General features: G+C 42.4%; 3 protein-coding genes across 8 annotated transcripts in view; 2 read left to right on the forward strand and 1 right to left on the reverse strand.

Annotated features, from left to right (window-relative positions):
• Window positions 1–12,399, forward strand: part of Ae2 (anion exchange protein Ae2) — a 42,113-nt gene extending 29,714 nt beyond the window's left edge. For 3 of the 6 annotated variants that reach the window (XM_069123778.1, XM_069123798.1, XM_069123788.1), the window contains exons 3-10: window positions 1,855–2,035; window positions 2,557–2,638; window positions 2,808–3,173; window positions 4,611–5,298; window positions 5,734–5,796; window positions 7,052–7,646; window positions 7,730–8,834; window positions 8,930–12,024. In XM_069123778.1, the coding sequence (XP_068979879.1) occupies window positions 1,855–2,035; window positions 2,557–2,638; window positions 2,808–3,173; window positions 4,611–5,298; window positions 5,734–5,796; window positions 7,052–7,646; window positions 7,730–8,834; window positions 8,930–9,602 (3,753 nt within the window). In that variant the 3' untranslated portion in view covers window positions 9,603–12,024. Of the gene's footprint in view, window positions 1–12; window positions 892–1,854; window positions 2,036–2,556; window positions 2,639–2,807; window positions 3,174–4,610; window positions 5,299–5,733; window positions 5,797–7,051; window positions 7,647–7,729; window positions 8,835–8,929 lie in introns of those variants that run through there. The other 3 variants (XM_069123813.1, XM_069123768.1, XM_069123805.1) reach the window with 3 other exon arrangements.
• On the forward strand, window positions 12,216–13,532 carry Mos (proto-oncogene serine/threonine-protein kinase mos). The gene is made up of 4 exons (XM_069123889.1): window positions 12,216–12,332; window positions 12,423–12,613; window positions 12,690–13,072; window positions 13,133–13,532. The coding sequence occupies exons 1-4, from the start codon at window positions 12,250–12,252 to the stop codon at window positions 13,436–13,438; spliced, it is 963 nt and encodes a 320-aa protein (XP_068979990.1). The 5' UTR covers window positions 12,216–12,249; the 3' UTR covers window positions 13,439–13,532.
• On the reverse strand, window positions 13,422–14,128 carry LOC138185178 (U6 snRNA-associated Sm-like protein LSm5). The gene is made up of 3 exons (XM_069123931.1): window positions 13,988–14,128; window positions 13,698–13,894; window positions 13,422–13,587 (listed from the first exon to the last, which is right to left on the reverse strand). The coding sequence occupies exons 1-3, from the start codon at window positions 14,031–14,033 to the stop codon at window positions 13,555–13,557; spliced, it is 276 nt and encodes a 91-aa protein (XP_068980032.1). The 5' UTR covers window positions 14,034–14,128; the 3' UTR covers window positions 13,422–13,554.
• Between the last annotated feature and the right edge of the window lie 24 nt (window positions 14,129–14,152).

Here is a 14,152-nt window from a genome sequence, read left to right on the forward strand (position 1 = left end):
TGCCAGTGTCTGCGTGTGGACGCGAACCAACCGGTGCACCTGATCCCCGACACTCGGCGTGCACCAGATCTCGTCGGTGAAATCGTTTGCCTTTTCGATCGCGGCGTTCCCTCCTTTCAGACGTGTTCGATAGAACGCGAGATTGACGCGTCGTAAGTGCACTCGTTCGCCCGATACCTTTTTTCCTCGTCCAGCCACCCGATGCCAATGCTTGGCCGAACATCGTTGCAGCATGTAGCAATCGTCGGATCGAGCTGTTCCGTGACGTGTCTCGACCAGTCGGGCTGCTTGCAAATTCTCCTCTAACGAACATAGTTCCGAGTGTTGCAACGACTCGATCAACCGCCACCGACCATGTTTTAGTGCTCTCGAGTGGCGAGTTTCTTTTCTTATGTTGCGTTGCTGGATTATCGGATAATCGGAGGTAATCCGACGTAATTCGAGCGTAGCAAGACCCGGGCAGAGGCTGGGATAGAAACGGTGCAGCATCCTCGGCAGAAACAACCGTTTCGCTTTCGTGATTTACGCAGTGCACGAAACGCGTGCATTGAATCGAACGTCGTTGCCAGCTGCGGTTCTTCGCCATACGTTAGCCGATGTTGGCGGTCGTTAACGACAGCTGAGCGCTGCCTCGCTGGCGGAATTAATTTCACGTTTCTCCGTTAATAGCCATTCCGCCGTTTCCCCGCTTTAATTCCTCGCACTCTAATTCCCATTATCGTAAAAGGGTTCGAGCATAAAGCAAACGAAAGGAAGACGAGGAAGAGTGGAAACCAAGTGCACCAGTGAAAGGGAATTTCGCTCTGCCATTCAAATATCTCGGTTCCGTCCTGAAAGTAAATCGCTTGGTACGCGAGTCGCCAGCCAGCCAGTTTCCTCCGTATCTCACTGGTAATCGGGAATAAACTTTTCGTAATCGCGATTATCATTTTTCAACAATGTGACGCTGTGTTGTTTTTGCAAGAATCGCGCCAGAAACAGCCGAGTCTTTCCTTTTTTTTTTTTTTTTGTTCTTTTTAAGGAATATGCATCGAAAGTAAAAGGGTGATTCCTGTTTCGAGACACGAGATCGATGACATTAGGTTGGACCGATCCGATCGTCAACGTGGTTCTTTTCTTAGACGCGCGTAGGTTCGATGGCTTTGACGGGAAACGATCAAAATTTTCCTCGCGCCACAGGGTCTTTGACACAAAACGATTTCGTAACGGCGGTGACGAGGGATGAACTCGAGTGCATCGTTTATCGAAGCGTTCGGTCGAAAAATTACAAACAAAGTTTTCACGGTTCCGCCTGAAACCGGTTTTTCAACTTGATCGATCGTTTTTTCACCTCGTTCCTACACACCACAGTCTCTTTCTCTCTTGTTTCCCTTTTGCAAACTCGGAATCGTTTTGCCGGCTGGATCCGTCCAACGTGCCGATCTCCGTCCCTTTCGATCGACCCTTTCTTTCCTCGTACGTACACGTTGTAACGACGTTTAACGGAGCAAAACGTTGCAAAGCTATCACGGTATTAGCTTGTTGAGAGTAAACGTCGTTACTGGAAGGTGTTGAGATCTCACCTTTCGAATAGATCGATATTATGTAACTACCTGTAACGAAAGCAACGATGGGCTGGTCGTTCGTTGAACGTAGCGAATTCGTTGAAAAGAAAGTTCGTCGGCAGCAAGTTGATCGGAATTTGACGAAATGCGATCGTCTACCTGTTCAAATAGAAATCACGTTCGACGTTGAATCGGATAGAAGCGAACTCGGCAACTCGGTCGTGTTTTCTCGGCTACGGTGAAAAGGCGAAGAGACGATTTATTAGAAACAGCTGGATTTGAAATAATATTGTTGTTGTTTTTGTACCAGGTCGACGGCCATGGCGCGGAAACGGGACCGGAGCTCGACGAGGAAATGGAGAAGGTTTTCGCGATGGACACCGGAGAGAAGTTCGACGTAGCCCTGCTCGGTTCACCCTCCGAATCGGCTGGATCCGATCGAGATCGAGAACGAGGACCATCGTCGCGATATGGAGATCGCGACTTCAACCGTACGTGATCCCGCATCCTCTGAAACCTTCGTTCGTGTCGAAATTCCATTTACTGGCTTGGCAACTAAGTGATTGCGGATTTTGTCAATACCACCTAATGACAAAATGCGCAGTCACTTAGTTGCCAACGGAATATTTTACGCTGCCACGATTTCACCAGCGAAACGTACGCAGCTTTTGTAGCTTTTGCACGTAACTCACGATGGCAATAATTCATCGTTTCCGATTCCGGCACACAGAGAACAGTTACGTAAATCAATTTTTCTCGCGGTCCAAGGTTAAAACAATACTGCTATACCGCAACATTATTTATACTTTTATATAATATTGCCACGAGATTCTTGCGTCTTTCTATTCCTATTTTATTTCCCGGTTAATTCGTACGTGTGTCGTAAATCAAAGATGTTGTACGTATATTTCACGGGGATTACGCGACAGTGGGATGTTAGGGCAATCGCTTAACCAAACTGCCAACACCTTTGCTCGCGTAAAAGCGTATTCGTTCGATGGTTTTATTGCAGAGCATCGGAAAAGAAGCTATCCCCATCCGCACATGCCCTTGAAAAGCCTTCATTCCAGGTCTATGCGACGACACCTTTCACCGTAAGTCATCCTCCGATAAGAGAAATCGAAATGCCTCGTTGATAACGACGGCGTCTTACGTTTACGTACGAATCGTATTGCGAGCTTCGCGATTTCACTTTGAGTTAAAATAGCAATTAAACGACCAAGTAAAATAGTGAAGGAAATGGCGCGTGTTTCGTGTCTACAGCGAAGGATCCACGACGGAAGTTGGCCCGGAAGAAGAGAACGGCCAGGTGTTGACAGGAAATGGCGGTGGACAAGAAACGGACACGATGGACAACGGATTGTACTCGTCGAGTGTGCCCAACGTGGATGAAGAGACGACCGAAGAAACGGAGAACGTAGCGAGCAGCGAGAGCGAGGCGCCGATCTCGGAGAGGGCTGCATCCGGTATCAGCGACAGTCCCACCATTGGCAGTCCGCGAGTACAATTCGAAAAAATCAAGGAAGAGGAGGTGCCTACCTTCAAAAGGGACGAGGTACCGAGCGTCGGTGTAGCTGTGAACCACGACGAAGATCGCAAGTGTCGGAGGCATCAGAAACACGAGCACAAGTAAGTCGTAAGAATGGAATATCGATGAATTTGTAACGTCGGAATTGTAACACAGGTAAAAAAGAGGCTGGTAGAAAGTAAAAAGGCTGGATTTTGTGGAAAGACGAACAGAGAAAAATCGACAGGGATCATCCGTTAAAACGTCGGAGGAATTGACGATAATTTGCTCGTAACAACCGATCCGGACGTTCTTGGCTAATTTTCATACGGCACGAAAGCCGGTTCAACGTCGTCGTGTACATCGTATTTCAGCAATTACGTACACGAAAGCATCAACCGCGATGGTCCCGCGTTACCGCCAAAGAAATTAGTCGGAACGCAAACGCAACGATTTTCATATCGCATTTGTAAGCTCGGATTACTTGGTTAATAACGACCATATGTGTCATGTACTCGATGTCAACGACCAAACAAACGCTGTTCGTACCGTCCTATTTCTGTATTCTTCGGCACAGTTGCGTAGTTATCTAGGCGCGTGCAAATTGCTGCATATATTCGCTAACTGTGTACCGCACGTGTCTTTCAAATCGAGAGAAAAACCCGGACGTTAAATGCTATTGGTAGGTGCGGATATTCGATTCTTTGATTAACGTACCGAGAAAGAGAGGACGCGAAGCGAGCGAGGGTGGGGACATTTCGGCGCGCTTTCAGCGTTAGACGGTTCTATGACATAATATTTAGCGGAAGGAATCGCGAACCAATTTGCAATTATTGTCTAATGCCATGGCCTTCGGCCAGAGTTTCACGCAGACTTTGCGAGCGCCCAACAACAGTCTGTTGCTTGAGGCCACTGTCTTCGTGCTGTTCTAATTAATCCGATCGCATCTCCGTCTCACGGTGACCGCAGTGCTACGTATGTAACGATCTCTTCTTTCTTCCGCCATGTCCTTGGGTTTCGATTATCGTCCGGACCGCTACACCCTGCACATCGGTCATATGGAACAAATGAAAAAGTACTTGTTTGAGTTTCCGTTAACATACGATAGACGTGCGTGAGAACACTTCGGCACATCTCATCGATTTCCTAGTCAGATCTCATCAATATATATTTGTGTATATATATATAGTGCAGCGCTATTAAAGATTTACAGCGTTTCGAATACCCTGCAGAAACGCAGTTTACACGTGTCACAATCACGCACCCACTCTTTAAATATCAGGTGATGAATACTTGTCCCGCAACTAACGCTTGCTCTTGATTTGTGTCGATGACGAGATAGACCAACTGCCAGCACAAAGCACGAAAACAGTTCTGGCACGCGCACTCTGAGTTAACGAAATAGACGTTATTCGTAGCTGCGCTCGTCTCTTGACGAAACATAAATCACATTTGCTCTAACCCTGACCGACGATCGCGATATAACAGCAGCGCACATGCGACGCAGTCGTCATCGATAGTGGCAGAACGTAACAAATTGGTTGAATTGTACGTTGCAGAAGACATCATCACAAGTCGCGCAAGTACTCGCTCCAAGAGGACCCGCAATGGAGGAAGCGATCGGGAGCCGGCCTCCCGGATGGCTCGAGCGTGTTCACCAGAAGAGTGAGCGTGCAACCGGAAGAGGCGAGTACCCTGCAGGAATTGGACATCGACGACCTGGAGTCGCACAGAAGCGACGATCCGCGGGGAATGAGGCGGCACAAGGCTGCCCATTCGACGGTGCAGATCGGCCGCAAAAAGGAAGGCGGCATTCCTCACGATACTTTCAAGAAGATGTACGACCATTCGCCTCACGAGGTGTTCGTTCAGTTGGACGAACTTTACGGAATGGGCGAGGAAAGAGAATGGAGAGAAACAGCTCGGTGGATCAAATACGAGGAAGACGTCGAGGAAGGCGCGGACAGATGGGGCAGGCCCCACGTAGCCTCCTTGAGCTTCCACTCTCTGCTGAATCTACGTAGATGCCTGGAGACCGGCGTGGTCCTTCTGGATCTCGAGGAGAAGGATCTCCCCGGTCTGGCGTATAGGGTAGTCGAGCAAATGGTAATCGAGGAGCTGATTCTAGCGGAGGATAGGCCGGTAGTGATGAGAGCTCTGCTTCTCAGGCACAGGCACGTTCACGATCACGATCGTGGCTTCCGATTTGGCGGCAAACGCAACTATTCCAGCTACACCAGTCTACAGGTAATTGTTCTTGCCACCAGAATCTCCTTTTCACGTTATACTCGTGCGAGCTGCTTCAACACGGTCGCTCTTAAACGATACGTAACAATAACCGTGCGCCGTGTCTCTAATATCGAATATCGTGTACGGTTCTCGATGTTCGTTTCCTTCCGTGATCGAGACCCGAACAATCGTAGCTATTAGGAAAAAGAGAAGATACTAATCGCAACGTTATCGTACGAACGCGTGTTCTAACGTTTCAAAGTCAATAGATTGCTTCTAGCTGCAATATTAACGTGCTCGCTCGATGAACTTTAAGCTGTGATATTACTAAAGTTTCCGCTATATAAATAATTGAACGTTGCTAAAGAAACTTTATATCGTGAGAAATAATCAATAGAAATTCGTAGAAGCGGCAGGCCTGACTGACCGTGTGCCCTAATGTTGTTTCCACAGTCCGTCTGTCTGGAGGAAGAGGACGCTGAACGGGAAGCCTCTGAGAACCATGTAACCCAACATGTAAATCTCTCGTTTCCCGACTTACAAACGCAGAATTTTCAACCTTTATCGCTAGTTTACGGCTTGCCCACCATCGATCATATATATAATATATATATATATATACATACATATACTATACTTTATATTCTACGTACCGATATTTACGCATTAACATCTTTCGGCATGAACTTACAGGGGAAATGAGTGTGTCTTCCCAATTTTTTCTCGTCGCTTCCCTGTCTTCTCCCGTCTGATCATGTGCATCGAGAAAACGTCTCACACGCGGATGCACATGTACATTACGCGGGAGAAATCGTGTCAATGTCCATTTTCATAGATAGCAGAGTATCGATCGCGGTAAATAGCGTTTCGTATTGTTTACGCGTATAAGCAGTAACGCCAATTAGTTTTAGGGAGGATGATGTCGTAGGAGAACGGCATCTCGCCGTTTAACTCGTAGAACTCTACCTTATTCCGTGCAATTTGTATTTAGCGCAACACCTGTAAGTCCATGGGTATATATGTCGTCCCTCCATTGGCTTGCGATTCTTTCTTTTTTTTTTCCACACTTACGTTCGTCGTTCACAACGAGCTTTCTCAATATCCTTCTTTTGGTATTTCGAATACCAAACGTGGATACACTGTTGACACACACAGAGCCAGGACGGTGTAACCATCGTACGCTTGGTCGTTACGTACCGATTGCACTTTCATTCATTGGCATTTCACTTTTCAGATTGATGCTGTTTCTCTTTATTCTGTTTTCATCCTCTTTAGTAATCTTTTCTTTATTTGTTTTTTTTTTTTTTAATTCTCGCCTTCTTCGTTCGGTATGTGTTTCCTTTGTGTCGTTATTGCATTACGTAGAACTGTTTAATGGTCCCTTTTACGATTTTGTTCGTTTCTGTACGGATTCTCGCTTAGTATAATATATATACCTCTTGAACTTTAAGTAGCATTTTATCCTGCGGTATGTATCTCGGATTGTCTGTCAGGGTGTCTGCGATTTTTCCTCAAGCTTAAAACAGAGGCGGAGGGAATGGAACTCGGTACGCGATCCGACAGATCGTTTTGTTAATTGGAAAAGGAAAGGACGATCGCGTAGAACACGTCATCCGCCTCTGCGCGAGGAAAATTCTCTCTCGCTTGTCCGATTAGGGACGGAAATCCTTTTTTGAAAACCTCTGCCTGGTCCAAACGCATCGTATGCATACACTGCAAGTGGCCGGGACGTTGTTCGAACGATTGTAACTTATATTCCTGTTCTATGTAGAACCTGAACGACACGAAACCAAAGATCGTATCGTCGAACTTGGCCTTGGACAGCAATCACACGGTGGTCGATATGAAGGAGGAGCTGACGTACACGAGCAGCAACGAGGACTTGAAGAAGAGTCACAACGACTACATCTTGAAGAGGATCCCGGCTGGCGCCGAGGCGACGGTCGTGCTGGTCGGCGCGGTCGACTTTCTGGACCAACCGACGATCGCGTTCGTCAGGCTCGCCGAGGGTGTGTTCATTCCATCGATCACGGAAGTCACGATACCAGTAAGATTCATGTTCACGTTGCTGGGGCCGAGGAACGCTGACCTAGATTATCACGAAATCGGTAGATCGATCGCCACGCTGATGGCCAATACGTCGTTCCATAAAGTCGCGTACAAAGCAAACGAGAGACGCGAGCTTCTGTCCGCGATCAATGAATTCCTAGACGACTCGATCGTTCTGCCTCCTGGAGATTGGGAGAGACAGGCGTTGTTACCTTTTAACGAGCTGAAGGCGAAGAGCGAAGCCATCAGGAAGCGGAAGGCCAAAGCGCTCGAGGACAAGACCAAACAGATTCAGAACGAGATGGCTGTGAAGAAAGGTAAGACGACTTTAACGTTCGACCAACGAGATCCAGCGAAAAAGAATAAGCACGCGTGATTTATCTGCGTCTTGTTTGCACAGCTCTTCTTGCCGGCGAAGAAGAGAAGAAACCTCCCGATGACGACGATCCGCTTCGAAGAACCAGACGTCCGTTCGGTTGCCTCATCAACGATATCAAGAGACGCTATCCTTACTATCTGTCTGATTTCACCGATGGCTTGAGTTCGTCTTGCCTCGCAGCGGCTATCTTCATGTACTTTGCGGCCCTCTGCACGGCCATCACGTTCGGTGGCTTAATGAGCGACAAGACGCACAACGTTATTGGCATCTCCGAGACATTGATTTCTGGCTCGTGGACCGGGGTGGTGATGGCTTTGTTCTCCACTCAGCCACTGGTCATCATCGGCACGACCGGCCCCTTGTTGCTCTTCGACGAAAGCTTGTACAATTTCTGTCTCGCGAACGGACTAGAATTCTTGACCGTGAGAGTCTACGTCGGTGTATGGATGGGCATCATAGCCTTGGCGATTGCCTGCGTGGAGGGATCCGTGCTGGTCAGACTCTTCACCCGTTTCACCGAAGAGATCTTCACGGGCTTAATCTCTATTCTTTATATCGTTGAAACGTTTATCAAATTGTACAATTACTTCGTGAAGAATCCGCTGCTAGACGAGTACAGTTTCATCCCCGAGACGAACGAAACGTTTTACGAAGAGCTGAACGTAACAGAGATCAAGGTCGTTTCTCCAAAGACCGGCGAAATAATTAGCATTTCATCGGACAAACCTCAAATTCTGATACCATCGCACAACGCCGCTGGCTTATTAATGAACCAACCAAACACGGCCTTGATGTGCACTATTTTGTGTCTCGGTACTTTTCTCGGTGCTTATTACCTGCGTATCTTCCGCAACAGTCATTACCTCGGACGAAGTGCTAGAAGAGCTTTCGGTGATTTCGGCGTGCCCATCAGTATTGTGGTATTCGCGTTGATCGATTATCTGGCCAAAGTGAAGACGGAGAAGCTACTGGTTCCGGAGGGTTTAACACCGACTATGCCCGATAGGGATTGGATCGTGTCACCAGCTGGCATACATAAACCTATTCCTCTATGGATGGCTATGGCTTGCATCGTGCCGGCATTGCTGGTCTATATTCTTGTTTTCATGGAGACTCAAATCTCCGAGTAAGTACCATCTTCCCTCCTCTTCGTCTTCTTCCAACAAATCCGTTATAAACCCCTTGCCTTATTAAATATTCCCTCTTGTTTCTTTTTTATAGACTCATCATCGATAAGAAAGAACGTAAATTACGGAAAGGTAACGGGTACCACATGGATATAGTGGTAGTGTGCTTAATGAACGTCGGCTGTGGTTTAATGGGCGCCCCGTGGTGTTGCGCTGCCTCGGTTCGATCGCTGACACACGTCTCGGCGGTGACGGTTATGTCTCGCACTCACGCTCCCGGAGATAAACCGCACATCGTCGAAGTGAAGGAGCAACGAGTGAGCGCCCTGTTAGTCGCCGTGTTGATCGGCATAAGCGTACTGATGGCGCCGCTTCTACGACGCGTACCAATGTCCGTCCTTCTGGGGGTGTTTCTCTACATGGGTATCTCCTCGACGAACGGTGTTCAACTGTTCGATCGTGTGAAATTGTTTTTCATGCCGGTGAAACACCATGGCACGGCTAATTACGTTCGGCGCGTACAAACGTACAAGATGCACATCTTCACCCTCGTACAAATTCTGTGCCTGGCTATACTGTGGATCGTAAAAAGTACCAGGGCGGCCTTGGCGCTTCCGTTCTTCCTGATTCTCATGATACCTCTACGAGCTCAGATGAGGCATTTTTTTACCGCCGCAGAGCTAAGGGCACTCGACAGCAAAGGATCGGAACACGAGAGTACCGAGGACGAGCCAGATTTCTACGAGGAAGCTCCGTTACCTGGTTAGATAGTGCCTTATTCGACTTGTCCAACAAATACTTCCCCTCTTTCCTCCTCTATCCCCACGCCCGCATCGTTTTCTTCTTCTCCCTTCTGTCCAAAGGATCTATTCGTGCTTTCTGTTAACTTCCAATTCCTGTCACGTATCAGAGCGACTCTGAATACTACCGCGAATTCTTCAAAAAAAAAAAGAGTCTATTTTCGTGAAAGAGCAAATATGTATGTATACCAATGAATTAAGAGGGAACGTAGATAAGAGATAAATAAGAGGGTTCTGATTCCCAACGGTGGTGTTAACTCGTTAAATTCGTAAAGATTATTTTGTACTACAAAATTTGTAAATAATCGAGGATGATGTGAACAAGATGAAACGAAAAGATGTGTTATCACGCCTGCGTCGGATATGTGTAGGTACTTGAACAACTAAATTTTATCAAATCACAACCATCGAGAGTCATTGCTTCAGTTGGATACAAACTAATTAGAATCGGTATAGTTTGTTGTCGAAGAAAGTTCATTTATTATGGAGTAGGAAATAAAATGCAAGCGATATTCGATACCTACATACTATCTAACATAATCGTAGTGGAAACTTCAAGATTCGTTTCATCTTCTTTTCGACTTGGTGGGAAAAAAGGTGCCTCTGAATGCCTCTACAGGACGGTGATGGACGACACGTTGCTCAGGAAAATTTAGGCGTAAAGGCACGAGATGCGAGAGTGCCAAATCAAAAGGTCATAAATTACAAAATGGTGCTGGTCCGTCTATGCAGAGCTAACGTAGACGAATGAAAACTAAATCTTTTATAAGGAAATGTTCGAATAGTTGTCATTAGTTGCTCTCATCGACCGATATTAAAAGTCTTACATTACAATTTGTTTAGGACCGTATCTCGTTAGCACGACGTGCGAAGAATTACAATCATTTAGCAATATCCGTTAAATATGTGCTCCAATATTAATCACTATTCCTAGATGAAAATAATATTTTATAAATAACTTAAAAACGAACTTGAATGTTACAAACGTAAATAACGACAGATTTCATTATATTTCGACTACATGTACTTAAACGTCAAATTTATTGTTCTGCCAATTACAAATCGATTCTTTTCCCATGGAAAATTTTCTTCTTTCGTGAAAATCTTTCCATAAATACGTAGTTTCTTAGACAGTAGAAGTTATATTCGTATGCCATTGGCAACACTTTAAGTCAATCCCTCGTATTATAAATAAGAGTAAAAATGCGGCAGTAGATTTTTACGCAATAAAAAATATTTATACATTTGTCTGTATTGCATGATTAGTTCTATTATAATTCTTTTTTACTATAGTTTTGAGTGATAATGTCGTACGACATTGAAAATTCTTAATATCTTTTTCATATTCCTTGTTCGCTGAATATATTTGATTCTAAAAATAGCATAAATTTATTTAAGTAAACAAAGAACTACTCCAAACACACATTTAGAGAAGCATCGTGTAACATTGTTAGATTCAGGAAAAGAATATTTTGATTAGTAGAGTAGAGTTAAAAGAGCTCTACATATTTCTGAAAAAGCTTAGATCGACTTTAAGCCATTTTTACATATTTCAAACAGAGTTTATTTCAATTTGTCGTCGTATATTTATTTAAAAATAATATATAAGCAAAATTAACATTGACGAGACCTAACTGCGCCAGTGGTGAAGTCTTTAAACGTTCGTATTTACTTATATACTTTATTTCATAACTGATCAGTATTGGCAATTATTTTGTGGTGATTGTTAATTTTACAATAATAGTTGATGTTGCAAATGTATAATTTCTAAACTTTAAACAAGACCAAGCTATAATAATAATAATAATGATAATAATAATAACGTCATCGTATGTTGAATACATGCAATAAAAAGAAATCACTAAAATTAATATTTTAGATGCTGTTATAAAAAAAAGAAAGACATTCTATTTTAATCGGTTAAAATATTTTGCTAATCCGCTGAAGTACTTTATTAAATAACACCCAGACCTAATCTTAATATTTCCATAAAGAAGAAATATATATAATCGCATTACTTATTATTTGTTTATACAAAAGTACGAAAGCTACGAATCAACAATAACATTGCGCTGCATAATTGTGATAGAGGGCCAGAATTGTAAAAACACACGGTAGTAGTACTTACGAGCATGTACTATTAGCATGAAATAACACAGAATTTCATTAGATATGTCTAGACATTAACATGTTATTATATACATACTACTGATATTACCTATATTGAAAGATTATCATGATAAGTATGAATTGTTATGAATTCATAAAAGAATTGTAAATAATCTAGTTGTCATACAGTATTAAAAAGTAATAATTAGTAATAGGCTCCTATTAGATGGTTTATGCCTTATATTAGAAAACAAACAAATAAAACATCTTATTTCCCCTCCATTTTGTAGCCTTTTAAAATTACGTCCTTGCATTTCAAATTCAAGTTTGTAATCGTTATGATACTACATTATTTCTATACTTCCATGCTTATTCATTGTCACTTGATTGTTGTTTGTTCTCTTAATGTTTACTTAAAGTTCATGACACATTGGAAACAAAAAATATATACTTTTGTTACTGTATTCTCAAGTATCAAGAAACTAGGCAACTATATGTTATTCTCATGTACAAAATGGCTTCACCTCAAAAATTGGCAACGAAATTTTGTAACATATCACCCCAGATATTAAAAAACGTGGATGGAAGGTAGTACAATACTAAAGCAACACTTGTTTGCAGCACTTGTTTAAAGCACTCACTTGTTTAAAGAAAACATTTCATGTTGCATTATCATAGAACTTTGCTAAGTCCAAAGACTCCTATAAAAGAGACATATAGAAAAAGTATTGAGAAGAGAACTCAACTGTCTCCTTTTAATATCGATACTCCCAATAGACAAAAAATATTGAAAAATGGTCTACCCACTAAAACTGGTACATGTCTAGGAAGTGGAGGATTTGGTACTGTGTATAAAGCATTGTATAAAGGTAAAATGTCATTAGTATTTTTCTCTAATTAATTATTATCAGAACTAAACACACTTGAATACTAAATGCTTGATAGGTGATCAAGTTGCAGCTAAAGTGATGCAAACAGAAAAATGTTTCAATACATTGAAGGGTGAAGAACATGCTTCTTTGTTAAGACATTCTAATATCGTGAAAGTGCTAATGATAGAACAAGGTGCTTCTCTATCTTTAATAACAATGGAGTTATGTGGTACTACTTTACAAGAATATATAGAGGAAACGGTCTTAACTAAAACCAAAAGAATTTGTATATTAAAGGACATAACTTGTGCTTTGCAATTTTGTCATAATGCTGGTGTCATTCATGCAGATGTCAAGCCTAAAAATATATTACTTTCTGCAGATGGTCAACCAAAACTTACAGATTTTGGTAGTTCCGTATTAATAGAAGAGTCAAATGGAATTAATAAATTTCACGTATGTTTTTACTATATAATCATTTATATCGTTTATTAAGAAAAAGATCTTTTTTCTTAGGGTACACCAGGATATGCTGCTCCAGAAGTAATAAAAGAAAATAAACTGACTCCTGCAGCAGATATTTACTCTTTAGGAATTGTAGCTTGGCAAATGTTATTTAGAAAACTGCCATTCGCTGGATTACACAGTCATACGATTATTTATCTTTCTGTGAAGGGACATCGCCCAGCAGATGATAATATCGATGATGAATTTCAAGGTGTCTATAAAACATTGTATAGACAAATGTGGTCACAAAATGCTACTGATAGAATTACAACCAACGAAGTAATAAGCAAGATCGATATGCTACTTTGTTCTTAATATTTATTTGAATTATTATTCTTAATCGACAGATATTTTTAATATTCTGTAGTAGATACGCGTAAATTACAGATCAAATTTTTATTGTACAAAATATACCAGAGAAAGTTACTTTTTTACGTGTCAGGCATTTCTCCACCAGGTACAAGCTGCAAAAAAACGGTTTGTTATATAAAACTAGCAAATTGATAAATAGTTTTAATAATAATTGTATTCAAGAAGGTATTTTAAATCGTTAAAAGTACAAAAATAAATTAACCATTGTGATATTGCTTCCGTTAAGCAGTATTTGATCAAGCTTGGTGACTCTTCGTCCTTCGGGTGTTGCTTCGCTTTCTGTCACATCTTCGAGCAGCATATTTACAAAATCATCAAAACCTAACAAGGTGCCGACAATTTCTTTATCGTTTTTCATAATAATATGTATCCGAGAACCGATACATTTGTCAACTAATTCTGAAAATTAATGAAAATTAATTATTAATAATATGATAACCAAAACAAAAAAAGTGAGGTTAAATATAAATTTGTAAACAAGGCGCATCTTACCTAAAGGCAATAATGTTGATGGATTTGTACTGACAGAACTCGTCATAATGTGAAAGCGTTAGTGAGATATAAGATAATTAAAAACAAAAATAACAGCACAAGTTATTCTTTATTTCATCGAGAAATAGCGGGAATAAGATAATACCTGAAAACACCACCCAGGTG

The sequence above is a fragment of the Bombus flavifrons genome, chromosome 1, assembly GCF_040668555.2.
Source record: "Bombus flavifrons isolate JBK064 chromosome 1, iyBomFlav1_principal, whole genome shotgun sequence".
NCBI classification, from domain to species: Eukaryota; Metazoa; Arthropoda; class Insecta; order Hymenoptera; family Apidae; genus Bombus; species Bombus flavifrons.